Source organism: Rhopilema esculentum, chromosome 13 (genome assembly GCF_057945365.1).
Source record: "Rhopilema esculentum isolate cy_ngs chromosome 13, ASM5794536v1, whole genome shotgun sequence".
NCBI lineage: Eukaryota > Metazoa > Cnidaria > Scyphozoa > Rhizostomeae > Rhizostomatidae > Rhopilema > Rhopilema esculentum.
Genome location: NC_142827.1, coordinates 3,682,008 through 3,709,903, shown reverse-complemented (window position 1 = coordinate 3,709,903; position 27,896 = coordinate 3,682,008). Strand labels below are relative to the sequence as shown.

General features: G+C 35.7%; 2 protein-coding genes across 2 annotated transcripts in view; one reads left to right on the top strand and one right to left on the bottom strand.

Moving 5' to 3' along the window:
- LOC135692145 (putative transporter SVOPL) overlaps positions 1–12,010 on the bottom strand; it is a 34,902-nt gene extending 22,892 nt beyond the window's left edge. The window contains exon 1 of the mRNA XM_089112078.1: positions 11,267–12,010. The gene's annotated coding sequence lies outside the window, so the exon portion shown is untranslated. The remainder of the gene's footprint in view (positions 1–11,266) is intronic.
- On the top strand, positions 151–27,896 carry LOC135692141 (DNA-directed RNA polymerase III subunit RPC5). Its single transcript, XM_065210185.2, has 22 exons — positions 151–729; positions 1,540–1,590; positions 2,020–2,097; positions 2,689–2,813; positions 3,205–3,287; positions 5,746–5,853; positions 9,574–9,614; positions 10,557–10,676; positions 10,939–11,021; positions 12,141–12,185; positions 12,416–12,507; positions 14,646–14,766; positions 16,954–17,035; positions 18,255–18,314; positions 18,793–18,828; positions 19,194–19,261; positions 19,617–19,670; positions 20,041–20,627; positions 20,933–21,021; positions 21,551–21,628; positions 26,136–26,261; positions 26,694–27,896. The coding sequence occupies exons 1-22, from the start codon at positions 688–690 to the stop codon at positions 26,763–26,765; spliced, it is 2,241 nt and encodes a 746-aa protein (XP_065066257.2). The 5' UTR covers positions 151–687; the 3' UTR covers positions 26,766–27,896.

The following is a 27,896-nucleotide window of genomic DNA, read 5'->3' as shown; positions in this document are numbered from 1 at the left end:
ATCAGACACCGCGGAGCGTTGAGAAAAGTGGGGGGTCTAAAGAAAGTGGGGGGGGGCTAAAACCGTATTAAAAGAGGCTTTTCTGGTAGTTTGATACCTAATATTTGGCATTTTTGCAAAATGTGGGGGGGGGGCTTAAGCCCTCTAGCCCCCCTGCTCCGCGGTGCCTGACTATTTACTGTATATCAAATTAAGCAACCGCAACATTGAATAATGCGTAATTCATTGCACTGGAAATATAGAAGACAAGACTGCAGAGGAATATCTATTTTTTTTATTACCATTGCGAAGGAATCTACTTTTGAAAAATTTGGGATTGATTTGGGATTCAGTTTCAGAAACTTTGGGATTGAAGACCTGCCAACACTTGGCAACCCTGGTTTGAGAGCGTCCCATTTGTCTCGTAGTGATGTCGAGGCAATTTCTGAAACGAGGTTTTGCACTTGATGGCCTAAAGTGTGTTTGAGGATGCTGTAATTTTAAACATGAAAAAGACATGAGCCAAATATTAATTTTTATAAAAAAGTTCCCGAAAAAGATAGCAAAGCTAGTTTTGTTTCCTGAACTCGGCAACTTCCGAAAAGCAAATTGCGAAAGCCCCAACGACGAGGCACAGAGCTAGCCATCAAAAGGTGTTGAAGACACTCACACTCGTATTTGTAGCAAGCTACACAGTTGAATCATTAAATGGCTCAGAATCCAGACGATGACGACCCAGTTGTGCAAGAGGTATATCTGTTATTTAAAAATTCATGCAACTTAAGCATCGATTGTTTTTGTTGACTTGGAGCCTAATTTTGAGCCAATGTTCGATTGTATGTCAATTGTGGAAATGGACACTAACTGGAGCGCTGGGTGGAAATGGTATTAATCCTACTCCTGAGTTAATTTTCCTTTTTTTAATGCTCCTTGAGTAAATGCTCCAGATTGGTTGTAAAGCCTTTAGGAGTTAACAATTGAAGAATGAAGATTGAAGATTGTATTGGAATATTCAATTTGTATGCACTTGATACAAATTTCTATTTCTATGATAATTCCATAAATACTTGTATCACACTGGAAACAAGTTGCAGAGATATGTTCCTCAATTCAGTCCGCACATTTTTGAACAAAAGTTTTGGAAGTGTCATTCAATGGAAATGTGTTATTTTGCCACATGGTTTGCTCCCTCCAGAGCATCAGCAGTAGGATAAATTCTTCAGGCGCAAAGAATGCTCTGCAGTTTGGTTATTTAAAAGCCCTTTCCAATTTTTTTGGCATATTTCTATCATGAATATTCTATATCATAAACACAGATGTTACAATGATGGCGATTAATTCAGCTTTCAGAGAAAATTAATCTATATGAGGCTATGCTGTAAAATATTATTTATTTTTGGTAATGTTGCCAGCACAGAACATAAGTTCTATAGTCTGCTGGGGCCCCATTTATAATTGGTTTTGATATTTATATTGGCATGTGTAATTGACTGTGGCAAATTCAAGTAATATGAGATGTCAACAGTGTTGAAGTTAAATTATAAATCCATTTTTTCACAGATTGATGTATTCATGGCAAAAGCACTTGCTGATAGAGTATACATCTTTCAGGTATGAATATTACTGATTACCAGCCTGACATAAGGCTCTCGCTACTGTATGAGCAAAGTTTTACAGAGTATTCAATGTATAGAACAGGGTGGTTCTAAGTAGGCTCTCCAAGATAGGCTTTTTGTGATCATCAAGAGCAGTTGCCTGATGATCATGTTAAGTGTGAAACATGGTGTAGTAACTAAGAGCTGTCCTGGTCTATACAGCAAATTGCATTTTTCAGGTGTGCTGTATGCTGTAAAATTTTCAGTAAAAATGTAAAAATGCAGATTAAAACACACAAACTGATCTTGCATGTTTTTTTTTAAATAGGTCTCTTAAACTGAATGACGAAAATTGCCATTTTTCAAAGCATCATCAACAGTATATATTTTAGTAGTCATATATTTTAAAAAAAATCAATTCACATCCACAAATCTTGCTTTCTAGTACCCTGTGAGACCATCTTTCTTATCTTATGATGAAACAAATCATATTGCTGCAAGAATCAAACCCAAACATCAAAAGGTGAGCAAAAGATTTCTAAGGTTTTTTTTAAAATAGCCCATAGTCTTCAAACCCTTAAGCCAGTTTCTATCATAATCCCTTCAGCTTCAAAGATAATTTAGTAGGCAGATAATTAGAATGTTATTTTATGAAATGATTTTCAGATTTATTATCTTTAACAATTTGTTTTCTACGAACAATTTTGAGTGGCTTTTATAAGATTTGCCCACTTTATCAAGAATACTTTGTTTTTAGAGGAAATTGAGACCAAAAGTGATTGCAAAAGTGTGTAAAAGAAAACAAATATTGAAAAATCAGTTATGCAATGATCAGATTTATTGAATTCTAATAGCTCTTCAAAAGGGTCTTCAAAACTCTATTTTTTCACTCCAATCAAATAAAGCTATAAACTTTTAAATTCATCAAATCATAAAACCAGAATTGCTTGTCAAAATTTATGTAAAATATTCCCTTTTCTGTTACTGATAACTTATTTTGTGAGTTTGTTTCTGTAGAAATTAGCTTTAATGCTTATTGATGCCTGGTCTAACTCGTTATTTGACACTGTAGCTTATGTACTAGTTACATTTACAGTACTTTTTCCTTCAATAGGTTGAGCTAGAACTGGCCCTCAACAGTGACTGCCCAACCTACTGTGGGCCCAGAGGAGAGCAAATTGCCTATGCTGTTGATGAGGCATCAACTTCATCCAAAAGTCAGGAACCCTACTACCAAAGGTAAAGTACAACTTTCCATTAATTTGTTAACAACAAAATTGTACAATATTCTTGAAGCAATTGGTACATTTCAAGCTCTTTTGTATGAAATTTTGAGAATATAGCATCACCATGAAAATAGATGCTTAGGAAATGTATCTTTATTAAGTTCTAATTAAAGAGATATATACTTGCCTCTGATCTGATCATACTCTGACAGGTTGTTGTCACCTCTAGTGTCAGGCTGAACCTATGTTTTCAGTGCTACCCTAGGTGCCAAGCTGTACCTAAATTTAAGTCTGTCTATTTAAGTATATTCTCTGAAAAACTCTCAGGCGTCCTTATAAATGACCCTTCTTAGATGCTTTATCAAGCTTCACGTGTATTTAATGGTTTTTGGATGATTTTCCAGTGGCTTAATGGACAAGCAAGTTCTTACTTCTGTGAAGGCTTCAGAACCAACTGGCAGATATGTAGCTGGTGTTTTGAAAAATGGTAACTTGATTTTATTTTTTGTTGATATCAGTAAATTTAATGGCCATAAGTATCATCCACTTTTTACAATGTGCCATGATGTGCTGAATGCCATGTAGGCAGAGCTGTACAGGCTTTTGGTGCATAGAATGGGAAAGTTCTAAGTTGCTACTCTAAGTTCATGCTTAATGTGAGATCCTGTTAAACTTGAAACTTGGAGTAGCATCTTAGAACCATCCTGTTCTATACACCAAATGTATAAACCTAGATGTTACATATATCCCTACCTGTTTTCATTTACAAACATTTGATAAAAATCTATTATTGTGTATTGACTTTTGGGATATTGCCAACACTCTTTAGATTACTTGCAGAATTGTATAATTAAATTGTATACAAATTTCCTGTTAACTTTTAGATCAATACGTATATGAAACTTTATTTATTTCTCCAGCCCATGTAAATTTTTGATCATGAAGTTTGATGGGAGGGAGGTTCTGGGGTTAAGATGTCTTTCTCATAAAAGGTCGACATGGTCTCATCTTTATAGAGGTTGTTGGGTAGGAACCAACATGGAGGCTAGTTTGTTATTAGCAACTTTTTGAGTTTGCACTAGTTTGAAGTAACCTTTATGGAATTGTTTTCTAGTTTGTCTTCAATTAAGTTTGCTCTTCAACCTGTACCATGGATGGATTTTGCCCTGCAGACAGACTCTTCATTTCTATTTTTAGAGGATACTCTAAATTACAAAGAAAGCGGAAACTTAAGTACTTTTCATCTAACACTCCACAGAGAATAAACACTGGATAATGACATAAAGTAGCCAAAATTTTTTATCAAAATGCAAATCAAAAGTAAGTAGAGAGGAACACTGACAAAAACAACTGGTCAAAATCAAGAAATCAATCAAACACGTCATGCTTCCCACACATTACTTTCGATCTGCATCATGAAACAAACTAGAGTATAAATTTCATTATCTGAAATTGATACTCTGAGGAGTGTCAGACAAAAAGCAATTGAGTTTTTTTAGCACCAAAGGTTTTTTTTTAATCTTTATAGTAAGGCCGTTGAAAAGGTTTTTTTCAATGAAATTGTCAAACACACTTGTTTGCCCTCGGCCATGTGTGGCTTCCAAAATTTGAGTCATGGCTACACCACTGTTTAAAAACTGTTTAAAATTATATTTCTTCGCCTGGGTATCATGTTGTAATTAGCTTTGATGGTTTTTTTTAAAAAAATCTCTGTTTTTCATCAAGAAAAGATCTGGGATTAAAGAGACGAGTCTCTGTTGTAGTTTTTAACAACAAAATGCTATCCTGCATTAGACATTAAGAGGATCTAAACTATGTTGCTTGGTACTGCAACGTAAATATAATTTATTTTGCTGATGCATGGATTTTCTGTAATGCCAGAGGCTTTTTATGCCTTGCAGCTAATGCCAATTGGAGCCTGAACAAGCAAACAGATTATTCTTCTTCTTTGCATCAAGCAAATGCAAGTGCTTATATAATCAAGTTAACACCAAGAATTTAGAAACAATAAAGCTATGCAATGCAGTGTTTAGCTCTAATAAATTCTTGGTCTGAGCTTTCTCTTCCTCGTATTAATGTCACCTTTTGACAAGGAGGCCACAGTACAGAGATTCACATCTAAGGGCACCCCTGGGGTCGTTTTGAGATTTTATAAAAAAATGTCAAATTTCTGGTGATAGTAAATAAACTGATGAATTCAAAGTCGTTTTCACCAAAATTACATGAACGATGTTGGTCGCTTATAACATGCGAGAATGCCAAAAAATGAGTAACAAAGTAATCGGATACTCATAACGTTTAAAACATCTAAATGGTTCAAAATGATTATTTGTGGTGATATCAGTGCGTTGTATTACTGAGTTGCATTTTTATCCTTGTTTCGCCCCCTGCTTCGAACAGACCAAGGGAAACTCTTTTTTCGAATGTTATTTGCAATAGCTTCATGTAAATGGAGACAAAAATTTTCTTTTCTTTGTCGTACATTATCATCACAGCTTGAGGGAATCAAAGTTTCACTTCTTAGTGCGAAGGGACACTCAGATTTCCATTTTATTAAAATATTTTTAAAATATCTCTTTCCTGCTTGTAAAGTACAGTTTTGTATAATATAACCAGCGGTCAATATTTGGTGTCAATGACACACAGGATTAATGGTCCGCTCTCGTAACATTTCCTAAAGCTTTTCACTAAAGTACCTTCACCGCCCTTCTCATAAGAATCAGAACCGTCTGGAATTTCAAGCATACGATTCACCTAACTGTATATTCCATCAGTTTTGCTTTCTGGCAGAATGCCTTTTAGGATAAGTGCCACGGTATTTCTCGTTTACTTTCCAGAGCAAGCCTAAATGCTTCTAGCATGCCTGTTTTGATTAGAAGAAGCATTTCTCTTGTAATTAACGATTGTCATGAAAAATGCAACCTAAAGATTTTTATTTAAAATAGGAGCGCTTCATTTGACTCCAATCCATGGTTTCGTGCAGTTGCGCCCTTCGTTTGAGTACCTCAACAGGGCAGACGATAATAAGCAAACAACATCAAGCACAACTATCGGTAAGTTTTCTTTCACTTTTTTATGACGTAGATTAGGACATATTTTGTATGGTTTTCATAAATTGGTTGAAACCCGCGCAATTTTTATATATGACTATCTGACGAGACATTCTTCCTTGTTAAAGGCAGTCTGTCCCTGCAATGGTTGTCTAATTCCATTCTAATTGGAACAGTTTCCCCGCCAAAATGCATCACACTACTCGTTTTGGTTGACCTAGCTGTGGTATTAAAAGATATTCGAAACTTCGAGCGAAAATCTATCGGAGATCGCAAGAAGAATTATGTTACAGGAATGGAATGATGACAAGGGAAGCATTTCCTGTCGCTGTTGGCATAGCTGTCGAACAAATCAAACAGGGAACAAAATTTATTTCAACCACAACTTTACTACAACGGGAACAGTCATTTTGTTTCCAGATCCAAAGCGCTGACATCGAAGTTGTATCTGATTGGTTCAAATCATTTAGTTTTCGATCAAGCTTAACCATTCGTGAACTTAACTCCAGTAAAAACAACAGTTGAGCGCAATAGGGGACAGACTTCCTTCAATAGGCTACTTCGAAAAAGGGGATGCAATCGATCTTGATTGGCTGATTCCTTAAACAGCAAGCGTACATTGTTTGTTAATACTGTTATGATGCAACCAGTATTGAAGGCTACAGTGTCTTGGTGTGCTGCAAAGTGCTCCACAAAGCAGCATAGGCTTAAGTGTGAAGAACAAGACGGTTTCATCACTCATCATCAGCTTAATGTGATCGATCATCAACTGTTATTAGGGCGATTCTTGTTTCCATTTCAAAGCGCGAATCATCCAGTATATGGAAACAACAAAGCGAAGCGAGCCTCGGTTCCAAATTTTTGACTGGCTGAGAGACTTGATTCTCCATACCAGACTGACCTATCAAAATTCAAGAATTTGATAGTAGGCTAGCAATGCCAACACAGGCGCAGATCAGGGGGGTTAATGTGGATAGCACAGTTGTTGAAGCTCTTTCTTGGAACTCTTAGAACTAAGATTATATTGGTAACAAGAAGGGGCGGTCATCGAAATCGTCGTTAATACGGGGGGAGGGAAGGATTGGGATACAACTTCCTGCATTGCTCCTACTTGCAAGAAAGCTTCTTTAGCTTTTGGAAATTCGACGGTCACAAGAAACTTTTTCTGGAAATTAAGAATTTGTGGATATCTTCTGTTCATGTTGCAACTTGATTTTGTTATTACAACGCTGCATTTTAATTCTCAGTTACTACTAATATGGAGGAGATGTGCTCGAATTTGACAAGTTATTATTGAGTTTGGCCTCTCTGTTAATGATCAAGCCGGTCAGATATAAGTATTGTTTGATTAGATCTCTACGAGCCAGCGAAAATGTATATAACCCAAGGAGAAAATTCTGTGGCTATTTATTCGAAATTTTAATTACAAAATTGTGCTAAATAACACAAGAATGCATCTATTAAGTATTTATCAAAGCAAGCTAATTCTTCCCAATACTTAAGAAAAATTTTAGGAATATTCATTGCATGTTTGTGAAATTTCAAATAAAGAGCTTCGTTCTGACCTATGGAAGACCTCATTCTGACCTATGGAGAACCTCATTCTGACTTATGGCAGCACTGACTGCCTGGCGCCTCTTAAGCGTCTATTGAAGTGAAATCTTCTGAAGACTATCTTGAGCTTGGATTCTTATGTCAAATGACAAAGCAGCGTTTTGGCCAGACATTTTATAGATTTATGAAGACTTATGTGAAGATAAAACCTATTAGATTTAGATTTTCCGCCAAAGTCATTTTAACTGAGTAAAATCTTTAGTGCAAGCATTCATCCTTTTGAGGGCAGAGCTTGTTAATAACCTAGGTTGTCTCCTTATTGTATAAATGACTGAAAATTGAACACAGTTATACGCTCTTCGACGCGATTATTTTTATAAGAGAATTTCAGTTCAACTGTGAAAGAGACAATAAATGTTGATATCGGGTTAGGACTAGCCGCTGTTAACGCACATCATATTGAAAACGTCTATACCAATGTTGTAAATTTGCTGACTAGAAGTGGGTATTAACTTAACACCAAATTCGAGTTATTGAAACTCCTGGCATCATCGATTGATCGTGGATTTTTTAGCGTTTAACTGTGTCTCAGTATGTCTTGTTAAAAACCCACAGCTTACTGTGTGTTATCAGTGAAAGAGACTGAAACACGTAAAGATTTTGGAAAAAGCTTGTGAAAATGAAAACAGCTCGTTTTCCATTAGATCAATTCGCTAGCGCGAAGCAACTTTTTTATAGCCAACAAAATGGAGCTGCCAGACTCCAGAAAACATCACGGTTTCACGGCTGTGAGCCGGAGGAAGGTTATCTAACGATACAATAGTTTTGATGAATGTAAAAGTTTTTCCAGAGGAAAGCTGAGGCGTTCTCTGAATAATTAATACTCGCTACATTAGTCCGGTTTATATGATTTCGGTACCATACTGGCACGGTATGAAACCGGTATGGTATCATTTCTTTCTAGGCCAACCGGTTAATCGGGACTCATCCCTATCGCTACGGACTCATACCGGAGTTGTAAATTCATTTTATAGACGGGCTATTGCTTTGTATTCTCAGTTGAATATCTCGTCAAGAAATGTTTCATCTACGTTGCAAGTTTAAGATGACGAGTGAAAGACAGCTTGACCAAAATTTATGGCATTTTGTTGCTCACCAACAGCTTCATTTATATCATGATCACAGTTTCACCGCTAATTAACAAAGTTCTTCCTTGTTGTTTACCATTTTGAAAGTTTTACAAATATGAAATGACACAGACTAATTTAACTCAGACCAAATTCATCAAATCAAATTGTGTTTTGAAATAAGCCCAAAAGTAAGTTTGAAATAGGAAGTTCAAGATTGCTAGGCCGTTTCTCCCATTTTCTCCGAAAAAATTCACGGAAAAAACTTTTTGCACTGTTTGTTTCATCTCAATTTTTCCTACGAAACTAGAGAACCACTTAAACCCTAGAACTTTAAAAACACACGAATATCTATGTATTAATGTATTCGCGTTTGTTTTCTGTATTCTTAACATGTTTAAATCTACAAATTGTCCTCAGATTTCTTTTAGGTCAACTGATTTGCCTGGAATTAGATTGTTTCAGCTTGTGGAAGCCACATCCTAATAGTTCGCTGACCCTAATCTAAAATTGAAGTTTTTATGAAAACTCTTAACAGTAAGCAAAAACCGCAGATGAAATAAAATTGTATTGCGTTGCAGTGGCATCTTTGAGTGGCATAATTCTTTCTGCATAACTCAAATTTCATGTTTAGCTTTAGAACTGTCAAACGAATGTATTTCCGTAACAACAAAGAGGTATCACAGAATACATGAAGATTCTCATAAGAAATAAAAGCATTCAGTTTCTTCGATTATATCTGCTATTCTTATCAAAAGAACTGGAATGAATTCGTTTGTTTCTTGAGCTGTCTTTGTTTAATTATCATTTGCTATACAAAACTTGTCACGAACTTGTGTTTCTGATAGGCCTATTAATGGAGCCTGTAGAAGCTATTCAGTTGTATCTGACGAGCGCATTGGTTGCAATAATCATACTGAACAACAAGTCGAATTTAAAATAAGACGAAAAATCAGTAGCTTTTTTCTGACTAACCAGATAATTATCAGGTATTCTAGTATAATTTATGCAGAGTCCTTTACTAATTTGTTTTGTTTTTCAGAGGACAACGACGAGGACGATGAAGAGGCAAAACCTGTCGTGGTATGTCATTTAACTTTAAAGAAATTCATGACCACAGAAGCTCAGATGCATTCAGTATTTCGTTCACTTGTTACTTAATCACTTGACTTTAATAAGTTATCAAGTTATCTTTTTGATACTTTTTCTTGGTTCACATGTATAAATAGACCAGTATTTGTTACCCATGTCACAAAAAGTTTCTTTTGTGTTGATTAAAGACTGAAATACTGGTAAATTTTAGAAACATTTCTTAGCTGGAAGTACGCAAATAAAATCATGTAAAATTTTAAGAAAAAGGGCTCCCGGGTAAACCTCTCGAAGTAACAGAGGAAATGTCCTAAACATATGGCAAGATTTTCTTCAGAGAATTGCATTTACATCTCATACAACAACTCTGCAATATCTTAGAACCTCCAACACGGATTTCCAATATCGTATTAAACTATTATTTCTTCCCTTAAAACAATTGTTTAGCGAAAGTGATGTACGAGGTTTTAAAAAGCATGTTTATCACGTGACTTGCATGATATTTATTTAGCTATCGACACTGTTTTTGGGGGGGGGGGGGGGGTTATGGACAGGGAGCAGATGTTGTAGAATTCGGGCAAGAAAGAACATATAAAAAAGATTCATAGAGACGTTAACCACCAAAACCTGTAGAGTGTCGAAGAATTTCCAAGAATTTTTTTTTCTTTAGAGATTGTATTATATTTGAGAAGACTTGGTAACAGTATTATAAGGAGGTGATTTTAAGCGTATGGGATTATGTAGAACAAGGAGACCCTATGGCAATAGCAGATTTCAGAACTTCGATGCCTTATGCAAAACATCAAATTGAATGCAGATTTCAGAACGATAAAAAGTTCAAGATGCTCTTGATTAAAAAGAGCAACTTGCCAATACTTTTGATTTGTTTATTAATTAAGCAACTGTCTTAATTTGTTTATAATTTGTATATACAAGGCCCGATTCACAAAATCTGCAACGGACGAAAGTATAAAAAAGAAGCGGCAGAGTTTTCACAGCATCGAGCAGAAACTAGCCGAGGAGCCGTGGATAGAAGTTGACTACCAACAGCCAACGGTAATTGATCCAATTCAAACCATTGCCTTTATATGTACTGTGTGTTTATAGTGATGTCGTTTCGTATTTTGCTAAAGGCTTATTTCCAATAGGAAAGTCTCTCTGATTTACCATAGTTGTTGATTTGTTTTTCGAATGAATCTATTTTAATGTGTAGGTCTGATGTGAGCTTTAGCTGCCTACGTCACAGACCAAATCGAATATCGATACCTCAAACCACAAGCACGATTTTACTAACATTGCATGGTTATTTTCTTGACAGTCATCAAAAGCAACATCGGAAAGGATGCTATTATATTGCCATCAAACGGATTTCGAGTCTCCAGAATTCACGGCAACTTCACGGTATTCAGCGCTTTTTTTAGTCAATAATGAATTTATACTTTTCTATTCACGCAACTCTTTTTTTATCATAATTTGGCCTCAACGAAAATACCGATGTTTCATTATATAACATTGCCAATTCTCTGTTCTTATTCACCTTGGCTCTGGGCCTCTTTTTTAGCGCCGCGAATCCAAAAGTAAGAGAACAATAACGAGGTTGTTACTATTTTAAAAATTAGATTAAAAACTGTAGTCACTGTACTCACTTAGATTTGAAATATATTTGGCATCGAAGCACATACCAGTCTCTTCTACCTCTTCGATCCTCAGCAGTGAAGTTTGCTTGGATTTAAGGTGCCTGGTGCGATCTTGGATTCACTTCTTCGCTTGGCGTGATCTAGCGGTCTTCTAATGTGATTCTGCGCCTCTACGTCTCCGAAGGCAGACACTCCGAGTTTTCAGACTTTTTCGTTGCAATGTACTGCGGAATAAGGCATTCTCTGCTTTCAAATGTTCTCTTGTGTCAGTTTCGTAGCATGCATGAATAATGAACGAAGCCGGTGAAACTTTTCTATGCGGTGGATTTTCTCGGATTTATGAAATGTCTAACGGTCATGTATTTTCGAATCGCATTCTAGAGTATATGAATTTGGAAAAAAATATCCAAGATTTGTTAAATATCAAGCTGAAATAAGTTTTTAGATCTCATTAACGCATCGGTTTTTTGATCACCCAACTTATCGTTGCATCAGACGTGGAATTAAACATTTTGACTTGGCATCGTCGCGTTGTGAAAACCCAGCTATTTCAAATCTACATCTGAAATTAAAATCAATCTATTCATGCATCCTCTTTCAATAAGATGCCCAATGGTCTTGAAATCTATTACCTGGATAAACAAATAAATTTAGAATACTTCTCTATCTATTATATGTTTTATACAACTTCACGAACCTTCACCGTCCCGATGTATTTCATTAACATCTTGATTGCAGTTCCATCTTTAGTTGTTTAAGATTTCAAATTATTTATATGATTACTAACAAGATTCCTTTGATAAACAGGTGTCTTTGTTTTTATTCTATGTTTTTTCATGGAAATAGCGAAGCATAACATTTTAAAATTATTTTTAAATTTTAGAGAATATCTCAAAATATTGACACCAAAACCAGAAGGCAAGGAAAGGTGGGGTTGATTTTGCACACGTCCTTCGTATACCAACCTTTTTAATCTATGTTAAGTTATAAACGTAAGCGAACTTAGCCACGAATCAGAGCTGGCGTTGCTATTTGAGCCTTGGTTCGTAAATTTTTCAAAGCTGCTTGCTGTTGTATAAAGTAAACAATCAAATTACATCTAATCCTTTGATCTTGTCGCGTTTTCGCTCTTATCAATTTCTTATTCTTTATTTTTAGCCATCAAGTCGAGCTGCCACATGGTGTCTTGTCAATGGCTTCATTGCGAAAGATGCACATAGCCGACCAAATTAAAGCACTTCTTACCAATGGTAGAGTTTCATTCATATTTTGCGAAGAAATTGAATATTCCAATTAGCTGTAGATGCTGAAACCATTCCATGTATTTTCGTCAGGAATCAAAATCTATTGTTTCTTGGAATGAGATTCATAGGGGACGCGTCGCCATGTCTCATTTTTAATTAACAAGAATATTTTGCCTGCGATGTAACTGTGAATCTAGCTCAAAGGGCACAGGATGAAGTACAAGATGCATAGGACACAGAACAAAGTGCACATTGTGGGTTTTATTCTTGCACGCACAAGGGCACTGCACAGGTTTTGTCTTCCTCAGACTGTGGTTTTTGTTATTCACAGACTAGTTACTTTGCTGCTCATACAATCTGTGTAAACCAGATGTTGGGATATGCGGGCAGTCTGTTTCTTGTTTTTTTCAAGTAAAAACAATTCAAGTCTGGGTTTCATCAGGTCATTCTGCGATTTTTTGAGATTCACTAAAGCAGAGCTGCAAAAAGTATCGGAACCTGGGAACTAGATTCCCAGTAAATTTTTTGGCTTGGCAAAAAATTTTCAGCAAACTTGATAAGAGCAGCTGTCTTTTGCATTAACAAAAGTTTTTTCATTACTTTTTCATAACAGATCAAAGTTTATGCAAATAAAAAGTTTATACATATATTTTTGAAACTTTTTTGAAAACTGTTACTCCTATGTCAGATATCACAAAAAAATTGTATAACTTGGAAGCAACCTTCAGCTTCCCTGTCCAGGACATTTTTAACAGATAAAGCTGCAGGCTTAAAGTAGGCTATTTATGTGCTTTGAAAAGTGCTGTTTTGGTTGCTATATATCAGGCTACGATTTGGATCCTTACATACCAAAAGCTATGAAAACAATACACTACTTGACTTGAGTCTTGTTTGAGGTCTTGGCAGGCTTGGCAAAGTTTTTGATTGATACTAAATTACACCCTGATGTTTTTTCAAGATCATATTTATCCTCTGAATATTTAGATGTCATCATTTATTAATGTAAAATATCTTGCTGACATGTGTACCCATCATATGAAATGAAAGGCTAAAAAAGCTGGCTGATATGTATAGACAGGTAACCAGATGCATCTTCCTTAAAGCGGGCATCTATTACCTTTCCCAAACAGCATGTATTTGTGGAGAGCACCATCTACGTTGAAGTTTCCTGCCAGTCAATAAACATATCCCCCATTTGGTTTACAAATCAGTTTTACTTTTTCACATAGTCAATATTCGCCAAAACAAAAAAGATGCAAACAACTGAATTAGATATTTTATTGAAGATTTTCTCTAGAACCAATAAATTAGAAGCCCTTGCGTGAAAGTTTGTGCATATTATTGGTAGAGCTATAGTACACAATACTTTCACCTAACAGAAACATTTTTGTCCTGTTTCCCAGGTTCCCAGAAAGAAAATTTATTTTGCAGCTCTGCAGATCTGCGTGTAACAGAAAGTGTGCTCCATTTCCCTATAAAGATTACAAAAATGATGCCAAAAATTAGACATGACATCAAAAGTTAGAAAAGGGGGTGCTCCCTCCTCGATTAGTTTATCTATTGAGGAAAGCCCCTCCCTAACAAATTTCATACCATATGAATTTCTATCCATTTCCTTTATTCATTTATTGCAATTTTCTATTTTTATCTTTTGATATCTTGTTATATAATCTTTGTTAATTGTTGCATATTGAATGTAAAAGAAACATTATTTTTGTAATGTAAAAGAAACATTATTTTAATTTTTGTATGTAGTGGAATTTAAAAATATGAATGAAATGATTACCTAAATAAACGGGCAACAGTAAAGTCAAAAATTTCATACTGTTCTTAAATCCAAAGTTGTTTAAAAAGAGAGGGTAACGCTATTGAAGTTTTGCAAAAAAACTAGTATAATATATTAAGACATTTTTCGGTGATTAATCCATGTTTTTGTATAACTGAATACTTTTTTTCTTCTCAAGTGGCAAAACTAACCAACCACTGAAAATGCCAATATTGCACCCAAATTTTCGCCAATAAGGAAGCAATATACCTATTAATTAGCAACGAATGTAAAAAACCAGGATCGTGAATAATAATGTTTCTTTTACATTTATACGCTTTAGTTATGAAGCTGATGATATTTGAATTTTTAATTTTAGCAAAAGTAATACAGTTTCACCACTTACTGGCGTTGCTTGGACCTGGCTTGGATGAAAAAACCATCTTGAAAGGCCTTCATGATTTTGCGATATTGGTTCAAGGATGCTGGGTTATCAAGAGGTTAGAATTTCATTTTCATTAGAACTTCAAAAACTAAGTATATATACCGTTAATTTTTGAGCTCTTGAATCTCTTGCCCGAGTTTTAGTAAAGAAGTTATGCGGAGGCCAATTTTAACCTTTATTCACAGCACCCTCCACAGAAACTTTAATGTAATTATAATTATTATTCTAATGAAAAGATTTCACGTTGTAAATGCAGGTTTCACTGAGGTCCTGTTCGCAAACAATGCATGCAGAAAATCAAAGGATCTTGAAATTAACAAAAGAGACTCGTCCCTCAGTACCCAGAAATTTTTGCACATGAGCAGCGAAATAGGAAGGTGAACCTTGCGCAACCAGAGAAATTTATCCTCCCTGTCGTGATTAAGATTACTTTGAATGGAAACCGCAGGCCCCATCACGTGTGTCTTGTAATCGACAGGACTATTTGGATCTACCGAGCTTTCTTAGTTGGTTCTGTTCGTTTAGAAGCTGGGTTCTTTTCAGATTTCTCGCTACAAAAGCTACAAAATCTGTTTGTTTTACAATAACCCCTCTTTCCCTTCTTGCTAGAAACTTTACTACTCTCCACCTTTCTGATATGATTGCTGTCAAGCTACTTTATCCTGAGAGCCCAATAGCGTCAAAATGCTTTTTGTCAATTTAGATTGCAGTTGCATCCATGATAATTAAATCAAATGCTGACGACCAGATGCTCTCAAGAATTCAAATATTTTGTGATTGATTTAAGCCAAGCTACTTGTGCGTCGATTGGTTTTGACCGAGCTACCTCCTCTACCCCTATTAAAGCCTACTACTTGTACGGTCCCCCGCCTTTGAGTAACCTATCAGCCCTTAGAGGACGCCAGCCTTTGCTTCTTTTCCATCCCTTGTTTTGTCTTCAAAGTCTCAAAATCCTAGCAGAACTCAGCCATCCCCACTGTTCTGCAATCATTTCATATATATCCAATCTCTACGTTGTTTATCGGCCGGCAACCTTGTTGATACCAACTTGCGTAAAGTTCTACCCATTGTTTAAAAAATAAACAATATCATACCTAGATATAGCACGTTGTTTTCTTTAATTTTTTCTTCGTCCTGTTTTTTTGCCTGTTTTCAAACAATGATGCACGGACATAGCACGCTACTAATTTCTTCCACAATCAGTTACACGATCTTCGCTGAATCTGTGCACAGTCCGTTCACAACCCGTAAAATAAAATCCAATGTCAAATGAAGCTCACATTTTATGAATATTACTCTTTTGTAGAGAATATTTAGTACATGAGTTCTTTCTCTGAGATATTTTTTCAGTCCTTGTATGCATTTGATAAGAGGCGACTAGAAAAAAAGCTAACTCTACTTGCTTGGCCATATCCTATGGTCCTTTGGCCATATCCAAAGGACCATATCCTTTGAGGCTGGTTCGTGATAAGAACTGAAATAAAGTAAAGACAATCCTTGAAAGTTTAACCAGCATTATGGGGTATATACCTTGTATTTGTGACCCACCATGACATTACTCGCTCATTTCTTCACACCCTTAACTCCCTTGTGTTAGTAAAACATTAACTAAACAATTTGTTTGTGCAACAGTAAGATAGCCAATACTGGTAAATTGAAGCCAGATTAACTGATGGAATTGATTGAAACTGTTGTATTTAATCGACAAGTTCATTTGAAGAGAAACTGTTAAAACGAAATTTGGTTCGCAAGAATATGTTAACAAATAAACTTGTGCTCGATCAAAATTGTCATGTGTTGACGACGTATTTCAAGTTCTTTGGTTGTCAACACAAAGGCCTTCTTGCTTATTTTTTTCTACGAATCAGCAAGCTGTTTATTTTTAGCTGTGACGGTATTCTTCGAGGTATTTTTACGAGTCGACGCTGCAGTTCTGGTATTATTTTGTGGCCAGGGATGCACCAGAAAACCTGCAAACTGGATAATCGACCCGGGTCTTGATTTTTTTGGATATCCCTTGTACTTGCCCGTGGCTCTTTGACTCATGTATTCGTTTATAATCTTTGCAGTCAGTCTAGCGAGGGAGGCTTCATGGGTTATGAAAGATTTCACTTTCTTGGTGATTCCGAAGCACCAAAGTGCTGCGCAGTCATCTCGAAAACAAACCTCTACATAAGAAATTTTTATCGCAGTTTCCCTTTTATGAAGTTTTACATTTTATACGTAAGCCTATTGTTTTCAGTGATGTCCTGTACCCAAAAGGAAGCAAGAGTCAAGTGAGTGGTATCGATGGCGAAGCCATTTGGCCCACGCGTAATTACATAGTAGGTTTCTGTTTTTTCTCTAATTTACCGTTTTTATACCCCTTTTGTGGGGCAAATGGTATTTGGTCTAGAAGCACCAACACCCTAGCTCCTTTATCCTGGCTCCTACACCCTGGCTCCTACACCCTGGCTCCTACACCCTGGCTCCTACACCCTGGCTCCTACACCCTGGCTCCTACACCCTAGCTCCTACACCCTGGCTCCTACACCCTGGCTCCTACACCCTGGCCCCTACACCCTGGCCCCTACACCCTGGCTCCTACACCCTGGCCCCTACACCCTGGCTCCTACACCCTGGCCCCTACACCCTGGCTCCTACACCCTGGCCCCTACACCCTGGCCCCTACACCCTGGCTCCTATACCCTGGCCCCTACACCCTGGCTCCTACATTCACTGCCACTCAAACACGGGTAGAACCAATGGTGGAAAAACATTTAATCAAAATATCTCGCTGAGTGTACAAAATGGCGATAAAAGTTTCCTATAAACGATTTTTATTTTTGTACATTTTATCACATATGTACATTTTTATACTTTGTGTACATTCCACGTTTCTATTACATAGTGGTCAAATCTTTGATTAGCTGAGAGCTTTGATCATAATTTTTTCTTGAAACGTATCAATAGTTTAGATATTGCAACAGCTAAATCTACAGGGAACGATACTTTATTCCCCAATGCCAATGCTATTTGATTTGCTGTTCTTCTTGATTCCTGTTAATCATATTCTGTACCTTTTTATAAACAAATATCTGTATCAATTTTCTATAAATTAATACCGAATAGATTCTGAAAGTAATCCTAGTTTGTCATACAGATATTTTGTGAAATTGGAATGAAGTTAGGGTATATAGATAACGCTAAAATTTCAAGAGATTTGAGGTCGTAGCTTCTTATGAATTGATTTTTAATGGCCAAAACCCATCACAATTGGCTGAAATATAGCACATTTCCTGAATTTCAGGTTCCTCAGTGCCATTTTTCAGCTATTTCCTAAGAAACTTATTTTTTTCTTTTTAGAGGTAGTCTTTGAGATGTTTTTTTTCAGGTTCTATTGTCAAAATTCAAATAGATTTGAAATAACATATCATGACGTCATAACTGGGCCACTTTGTGTCACCAAATTTTCCAACTTATTAACTTATTTCTAAGCTAAAAGGCAAAATCTAATTTGTTCGGAGATGCAAAAGGAATCTTACTAAGTTATTTTGTTTTCAGATTTGGCTCTTTAACCACAAAAGAATAATTGAGCGCAAAGAGTTAACTTCTGTTACGAGAGTAAGTTTTTTGCAATATTGAACCATGATGAGTTATGGTTTCTGATTTCTCTCTTTAAATACAGAATTGTTGTTTTCTTCATGGAATTTTTATGCGTTAGGCGCCGATGTGGGTCGTGTATTTTTGAAGTCAGAGTTATAACAGCTAATACTATCAAGATCGTTATGGTTTCACCCAGTCTTCGGTCCTCGGTTTCTCTTATGAATAAACTCAACCATTGAGGCTCAACATGTTGTTAATGCTAGTTAACAATATGTAGGTCTTTTTATAGAGAAAAGCATGTTTGTTACTGAATACTGTTTATGTCCGGGCTTTTAATGTTCCTCATTGTAGTAGGGAAATTCATGTCTCCGTTTAAAGTGTTCTGTCCCACGACTAACATAAGCCCCGAAGAATGCCATATTAAAAAGGCAGCGTAGTTTGTTTATTCTTTAGCTTATAAAATCAAGACAATTCATTAACAATCACTCTCCATCAGATTCCAAGCGAAGAATTGCGAGATATACTTGAGCAAGTAAGAGTTGATTATTCATTTATTCTTTTTCAACGCTCAATCCTATTTGACGGAACAGTTTGTTCAAACTAACTGGCATGTTTATGCACATTCCATATTTTATATTTTCAAAAACATTTTTATTTATTTTATCTTTATGTGCTTGATGTGTACAAAGCGGAATTGAGCCGAGTTAATTTGAAATGAGTTGAATTGGAATTAGTTGAATTGAAATGAGTTGAATTGAATTGAGTTGAATTGAACCGAGTTAATTGGAAATGAGTTGAATTGAAATGAGTTGAATTGGATTCTTCCACCCTTAATACGGCTATTTGACGTAGTGTAACAGACTGTGTTTCTGATGAATTCGATGATCATTTTTACAGGTAGCTCGTCGCAAACCTCCACAAAGCTGGGAATTCATGCTTCCGACCGACACTGACTTCGTTATCAAGTAAATTCCTTTATAGTTCTTTCTCTCTTGCTTTTATCAGTCTATGTAAATATGAAAGTTTTTGCCAGTGATCCCAATTCTGTCCTCCTATCAGCCGAAGCTTTAAAAGCTGGCACTGATTGCCAATACTCGTTTTGCCTACTTTGCCAACGATAGTGCAAATCCGAAGAACTTCTGGTAATTGGAACAACACTATGTTTCGAATTCAGTTTCTAACGTGGACGATTCTTTTTAGGCCTAAGTTGATATCATATCGATGTAAATGCAACCAAGCGAAAAATTAATGCAAGGAACTGAAATTGCCTTCTGTGCATTTTTTATGCTGCCCTTTTTTATATTTTGCAAACTCTTTTAGGCACCAAGATGTCGTTAAATCTCAAATGGAAGTTTGGCAAGATTTGGTCGCAAGGTAGGATCTATTATTTCGAAGCATTTTCTTTGCTACAGTGCACAAATGGAGCCAATTTAATGATTGTATGATTTTACCGACGAAATGAGGTTTACCATACTTGGGTATTCGAATGTTCTTGATGGATCTAGACCAATAAAGTGCTTACATTGAAATGAATTAGATAGAAAGAAGAGCCAATGTGATTATTTGGCATCAATTTAAGCTTCTCTTTTGGCATTAAGCTAATACCTTTTCATCAAATATTCAAATTCTATGTAAAAGCACTTTTATAGCTGCCGTTTCCCAAAATTGTATTTCGTTGTCCTTAAGTAAAAACTTTATTATAGATTATGTTAATCCAATAATTTTGTGACTTAATTTTTTTCAGACTAAATCAATCGCTAAGCCTGACCAAAGATCTCGTTATTACTGATAATGACATACTTCCGGGTTTGGATGCCAGTGTTCGCAACAAGGTGACTCGAGGCAGATCAAAGTCACGTGAGAGTATAGAAAAACAGAAACGAGGCGGTGGTAGGGAAGAGGAAGCAACGTCGAAAAAACCAAGTAGCAATGGGAAAATTGCGTTTACTAATGAGACAGAAAAGCTCTCAGACCAAATAGAATCAGACAGTAAAATAAACGAAATAGCAAATATCAGGGTTAAAATGGAGCCTTGTGATACCGTAAATATCAAAGAAGAACCTGTTGATTCTAATGATCTTATAGAACACTCAAATGAAATGGCAATGGACTTGGATGATAATAGTTCATTTGTTGACGGAGATTCGAACTCAAGCTCGATTTCTTTGCCATTTATCCCACCAGCAGCCTCGGGAAAGAGTCTCCAGGCTGTCGATAAACCTCCATCTGAAATTTTCTTGAAAGAGCTTGAAAAATTTATCAAACAAACCTTAAAAGGCAGCTGTTTATGTCTAGCCGAGTTCAAAGAAATACTCCAGCTAAGCCAACAAGGTGTGTGCACGAGAAAGATTGCTTTGTGTTTTTGTATCAAATTTTTACTAAATTCCGCAAGATCATTTTGCTATATACAGATTTTTGAAACACTAGACTTCATATATTTTCAAGGGAAGAAACCTCTTCTTTAAACCTAAGACGAATTAGAATCATGAAATTTCATTTTTTTCTGTTGAGGTAATCCTGAAAAATTCTTTGGTAGATTTATATCCTAGCTTTCGGAAAAGTCACAAGTTGCTTTATTCGAGAACAAACGTGTTATTTTTCGTAATCAGTCGATTTTCTTTCGTTTCATTGAACAGAGCCAGGTAACATTTTGTGCAGCGGTGTGTCAGATGATGTCTTAGAGGAGCAAATTCTTAATACAGGGGCCTGTCAGCTCAGCCTGAAGGTTTGTGTATTTTTAATCGCATTTTGCTGCTCCTTCAGTGCAGGAATCTACTGCTTGTATCGATTAGTCTGATTAAAGAGGTATTTCGCAGTCTCACTTTTTAGGCCATAGAACTTCTCTAATTTTTTTTCAAATTCCATGTTTAAAGGTAAATTTATGGTCTTGTTTTCCTGTTCTATTTTGTCTTCTTCCTCGTTTCCACTCTAGAATCGAAAAAAAATCTGAATGCTTCATTTTTGATGCTTCGTTAAATGCATTCAAAAATGCAGAAATGCAGCAGAATTCTTGAGTAGGACTGGTCAACCAGTATCATCATTATTTATATATCTTTGTTTTGAAATTATGTATATTCCGGGACAGTTTATTCCATTGAAGCAACAATTTTGATAGCATTTACTTAAGCTTTACAATCGATGCATCATTTTTGGTTTTACACCTTTATATATTTACTTATTGAGAAACTTTTGCTGAAATAAAAATTATTTAGAGTTTTGCAAGAATGAAATAACCTTTTATTGTCTCTTTGTAGTGGCCTGATAATTGTGCTGTGAGCTCGGAAAGAAGAAAGTTATACATGTTCACGAAAGTTGGCGACTCTATGGATAAGGTCTGTGCATTTCTTGTCATCATTCATTTCATTCTAAATTCGTTAGGGATGGTGGCCCTTCAGCGGAGAAGCTGATTTCCAAGGGGCCCTCCATCTTCATCACATACTCAATTACAAATTTTTTATTTTTTAATAAAGCTTTTTTACTTACAACAAAAATAGTGTTTATAATAGAACGTAAAATAAAGTAGAATAATTACCTTGATATTACAAAACAAAACAAAAACGAAAAAGTAGAATTCATTAAATAAGATTTTTAAAAATCGTTAGGAAGCTTGCTTGTTTGCAGTCGGCTGAAAAGCTGTTCAAAATTTGCGCATCTCTAAAAGAAAAACACTTCTGACTCGTTGTACTGCTTTTTTCGGCAACCTAAGGTTAGTTAAAGTATTACGCAAACTGTGGCTGCGTTAACACGGGGCCCGCCGAATATTTGGTCTGACAAGTATATTGCCACCTAGGAAACTTGGCCGGCCGAATTCGCGAGCGGCCTCGTGTAAACGGTTATGGCCGGCCAAATATTTGCACGGTACCAAAAAGAGGGTGTCGATACGTGGTACAGAGGCAAACACAAAATGGGAAGTTGAAGTTGGGCAGAAATTAACGTTGGGGCATTTTGGAATTAAAGACTAAAAAGCATAGCAAACATCGCAAATTTTCAGTCATTGAGACAGTTATTTCAGCCATCCTCTTTAAACAGAATTTGGAAAGAGAGCACACGAGAACAGATAATGAGAGAATTTGTTTTGTTAGCTCTCTGTTTACAATGATTTTTGGCGCCAAGATTTTGACGCACACGCAATGCACAAGAATTAGGACACCTAAGCGGGCCCGTGTGAACGTAACGCCTAGGTGACCTCATTTGTGGCCGGCTTCAAAAGCAGGCCAAATATTCGGCCGGCCCCTTTTAAAAGCAACCTGTATGTGGCATATTTTGAGCTTTTCGTGAACAAATTGCGTAGGTATTGAGCGAGTTCGTTTAAGCTCTTAAAGGCCATTGTTTTAGATTCAGTTTCGATTAGTTCTTTTATAGTCTTAGATCATTCTCTTATCGGCTCGAAGTTGATGCACATTTTAAATTGCTTCACAACCAATTCTAATTTTTGTTTAGTATGAAGCAACCTGTGTCTCAAAGTCGACTTTTAAGATGCTTTGAAATCTTAATTACATCGTTTTCAAACATGTTAGGTTGTGCAAGTATGATTTACGGTCAGATGATTTATGTTCTGGCGGGAATTAATTGTTTACGCTTTTGATAAAAACTTTTTTATTATGCCTACACGTTAGTTGCTGTCTGTACTTGCAAAGTTGCATTCATCCATCCCCTATTAATTATAATATAATAAAAAAATATGCTAAATTATGCAGATTCGAATTTTTATTCGATTGGAAGTAAGAAGCTTTGTGATAGGTTTTTGCAGTATAAATCTGGTTAAAAAATTATAAAATAAACGATTTCATTGAAAACATTTTATAAATTTTCAAGTATGAAACTATCTTCCAAACAATGTTTTTCGCTTCGTGAATTAATATTTAAAATGAATTTGAGATAGCTATCTTTAGCATGTTAGGGTGGAAGAATTTTTCATATATATTTTTTAATCTCTAAACCTAAGGTTTAATAACAAGTAACAAGAACTAAATGCGATTTTCTCAAATATTACTGTAAACATAATGACAGGGCTTTGGGATGATTAAATACGATTTAGCAATGGACTAAGAAGATCCAAATATTCTTTTTATTACGTATTTGTGATACTCTCAACAGTCATTTGCAAGAAGTATAAGATTTTCCACTGCTGATTTGTTTTTATTTCGTTAACAAGACCTAACCACTCTCGGTAGTGAGCTTTTCAATTATGTATTAGAACCCAGAGGGAAGTAATCTCATTTTGGCGGGGGACAAGCTGAAATAACTGGGATGTGGGATATGAGGTTTCTTAACTGCAGATTTAAAAGCAGTCTCTTCTTGAAAAAGTGAAAGCGACTTGGTTATATAGAGTATTAAGATTGCCTGAAGAGGTTATACCTCTGGAAATATATCGCTACACTGGGGGTGGATGGTTTTTGACTGTTAAGAAAAACAGTGTACGAATTTCTACTGATGAAGATTGAGCGTAAAGAGGTATTTTTCTTACTGTGAAGGAACTGTCAGCGAAATGCAAGAACGAAGGGGCGAGATAAAAACACCATCTGGAATAAAAGATGTACCTTCATATCAAAAAGTATTTTAAAAGTTGAAATATGCGCTATTTTTGAAATTTTTCCAACAAAATGGCATTTGCTAGTGGGGAATCGCTGGGAAACTGGTGAGGAAATCTCAGGGCCTAATGGAGGGATTTTTCGACTAGTTTTAATGTCTTGCAATGTAAGGAGCAAACAAATGGAGGCATTCTTCTCAAGCTACCTCAACTTAGTCTGTACTTGTATATTCTACTAAACACAACGATAGTTTGATCATATCACAGTTGACACAACGATATGAACTCGTTGTCAAATTTGTTCCTTTTCACGAACATCTTCACTTCCAGTCCTTCTTCCTCTAAAGCATTGTTAAAAGTTGAGGTAAATTTTACATAAATCTCATGAAAAACGTGCTTCCTAACCTGATTTTTAATACATATTTTCGTTAACTTATTGATAATTATCTTCACTCAAACGCTGAAGGCGAAATTTTTCACGAAATGCAAAGGTTATAACGTTTTTAAAAGTGGGGCTGGATGACATTTTGAATTGAGGGGAGATGCGAAAGGGGCTTATACTCGAAAAGCCCCTAATCAAAAGACTTATAATCTATAAGCATACGAAAAGTATATAAATGTAGTTTAATCAAGCATGGTACTTTTCACCAAAAAGGCCAAATGATTTGTTGCCGGGAAAGGGGGAAAGACGCCACAATTGTTAGTTTATGGGAGGTTAAGATAATCTAAACATCGAAGAGAATTATCCACAAGCCTCAACAGATTGTTTGTCTACATAACATATTATTCTAAAAGAAAATGTATACAAGCATTTAGCATATGTTTGGTACCTTTTTGTGATGGGGAGTTTTTGTGTGCCTCTTATCTTAAAAAGGTGCACTGCAGAACTCCAACTTGTAATTGAAAAGCGACCACGTATATTTCTTGTAATCATTCAAATTCAACCAAATCAATTTGAAATTATACCAGGATAGGGGGGGGGGGGGGGGCTCTCTCCTCGATTAGTTTACCGATTAAGAGAGCTCCTCCTTTAAGTAATTCCCTCCATACAATCTGTCATGTTTTTCTCTTTGTTAGCGTATATTTGTATTAATGTTTTATTAATATTCTGTAATAGTTTTTTATTTCCTTGTAGTTTTGTTATTTGTTGGTATTGTTATTCATAAGATTGTATGTAGTGAATTTAAATATAAATGAAACTGAAACTGAACTGAAACTGATATGCATGATTAATAATTAAAATGTTTCTTAGTAAATATTTGCTATAAATATACCTGTCTTCCGGCATATTCATGCATAAGAAACAGCCAGGTTAAAAAGTGACTGTCATTTACCCTGTTACTATTTGCACAATTACATAGAACTCCAGCAGAGTTCTCCATGTAACAAAAGAAGGAGTGTTTATATCCAAGTTATATCATATACTCTACTTTATATCCTATGTTATAAATCACACAAAAACACCAAGAGTATTTGATAAAACATTACGGAGTGGTGTATTGATGCTCTTTAAAAGCAAATTACACAATAGTATCCTGCAGCACACAAAAACAAGCAAAAGGAATAAGCTATCTTTATCAGGCCCTTCCGTCCATTCAAAAGGACTGCGTTCCTGCCACACAAAAAAGTTCTGTTATATATGAATTTACGTGCCAGTGTGATTCTGGCTACGTAGGACGCACCACCCAAAGATTGGAGGATAGAATAAAACAACATTTTCCGTCTGATATTAGAAACAAAACTCATCCCCAAAGAGAACAGCCACCTCGGTCTTGCAAATCTAAAATTACAACTAAAACCTGCGATTCTGCTATCGGGCAGCATTTACTAGAAAACCCAGATTGTGCAAAAAACTAGAATGGCGACATGTTTCGGATTATTGGTAAAGCCCGATCGTCGTTCCACCTAGCAGTTTTAGAATCTATCTACATAAGCACGAAAAAACCGCTACTGTGTAGACAAAAGGAGTTCGTTTTCACCTTAGGACTCCACTGGTAACATTCTAATAGGCAAGCGGCACTGATTGGTCAACCTATACAGTCATGTGCTCGTGTTTCTGATTGGCCTATTTCGATCCACAACTGGGTATATATATTTCTTAGCGTAGAGTTTTCGATCTATGTTCTGACGTTTTTAAACTCTGAAGAGTGTCAGACGAAAAGCTTTGGTTTACTAAATGTTTGTTTTTTTTCAAAGCCATTTACAAGTTTTGTACCACCAAAAGATTGTTTCTATCTTTATCAGTTGGCATTTTCTTTTCATCTACTATAATCTGGCAATTTATGTGGATTAATTTTCTTCTGTTTCAGTATCGCAAAGTTGTTATTTCGATGTTTAGTGAAGGATTCTGTTTCAAGAAGTCAGACATAAACAAAAGATTGCAAGAAAAACTTGGCTCTTCATTAACAAATCACATTTTTCCAAGATTCATGGGGGTATTGATAATTTCATTAGAATTTGGTTTTCATTTAAAAATCTTTCAAGTAAACTTAAGCAAAACCTGAGAAAGATGTTCGGTTGCTAGTTGTTATTTTTAATTTCATGATAGATTTCTGTAAAATTATTCTGCGCCAATTTATCTGCGATCTTTGATATCCAAAGATTAAGGCTGCAAATTTAGTACAAAGTCACAATCCTGAATGACTTGGAAATGTTATTGCAAAACTTTGTATTTTGACCTTGGAAGTAAAATAAGGAAAGACTGCTCAGACTGGTGGCTCCAAAGTTTTATTGCACTTGTTCCTTGCTCCCATTTGCAAAGCTACATTTTCCATTTTTTAAAGATTGCTATAAACCATAGCTTTACAATTTTAGTAATACCTAAACAGATGTTTTTTTAATTGTTTTCTTCTCCAATCTGTTTCCAGGAATTCTGTGAAAAGTATGGCAATTCTTGGTACCTCAGAGGGACATACAAATCAGCCTTTCCAGACAGGTAGCACTTCCAATAAAACAGATAGCATTTTCACAATACAATCAATACAATCAATTGCAACATGTTGGGACATTGAAATGAATTTGAAAATGACAGAGCTGTGCAACAGATTGCTTCTGTAATGCAGACTTTTCTGAACCATCAACAACAAAACAGAAGTTAGATTTCATAGAATGCAATGTAAACAGCACCCAAGAAATTAATGGACAAAATTACCATATATTGTCATATCAGTAATGCATTTTTGTATTATCAATGTTGGATCTACTAGCTCAATGCACTTGAATTGAATGTGACATATCAAATATGAAGCATGAAGAAATAGTCAATCAAAACAAAATTGCCAAGCTTATTACGAGAATTGTTGTTCACAATCTTTGATTAACAGACAAGGTTGACCATACAGAGTACACCATACATCTCAGTGCAAAGTACACCATACAGATTTTCATTTGACACATGCTTATTTTGGTTTTGCAAGGGATTATCTGCTATTGTCTGTTCTTCCTTGAGCATTGTGAATGATAAACATAGAGCAAGATATATTGGATATGTTTGAGCAGCAGACTGAGTTCCCCATTAAGAATGTTTCTAACTATAAGCTTGCTTATCTGTAGTCAAAGCATAACTTTGTTTGGTATACAAATTTCAGATACCAGGAGAACAAAGTGGCCTATTTAATTGATTTGAAAAATATTTTTGTTAGCACCTGGGACCCCCACTCTCCCTAATATTGAAGCAAAGAAGAACCTTGTTGCTTTCTGGCAATAACACCTAAACAAGAGGCCTGTTCATCTGAATGGCTTTGCCACAATCTCAATGTTGTGTTTCACTTTACCTAAAACCTAGTAAAAATTCTTTATAATTCAAAAGTGGTTAACTCCTTTATCTGTCCATATGTCTTGTGGCTTTTAGTCTGGCAAGTTGAAAGAAGTTGCTCCATTACAGGGGCTGGCTTGCACTGCATTGTAGTTTTCTGATAATAAGTGCAAAAATAATTCCAGTGTTTTATGTGTGATATTCAATGGATGCCCTTTATCAAGCAAAATATGTTTTTATATGGAATAAACAAGTATCTGCATTTACTCTTGTGTTTTTTAATTTGGAATTATTTTTATGATACATTGTTTACTTA

What these genes read in the sequence shown, in the direction of transcription:
- LOC135692141 (XM_065210185.2), top strand. Translation starts at nt 688, where the DNA reads ATGGCTCAGAATCCAGACGATGACGACCCAGTTGTGCAAGAG. An exon ending in TAAAGCACTTCTTACCAATG is followed by an intron (nt 12,508 to 14,645) that starts GTAGAGTTTCAT and finishes TTTTAATTTTAG; the next exon opens with CAAAAGTAATACAGTTTCAC. An exon ending in TGCGAGATATACTTGAGCAA is followed by an intron (nt 18,829 to 19,193) that starts GTAAGAGTTGAT and finishes TCATTTTTACAG; the next exon opens with GTAGCTCGTCGCAAACCTCC.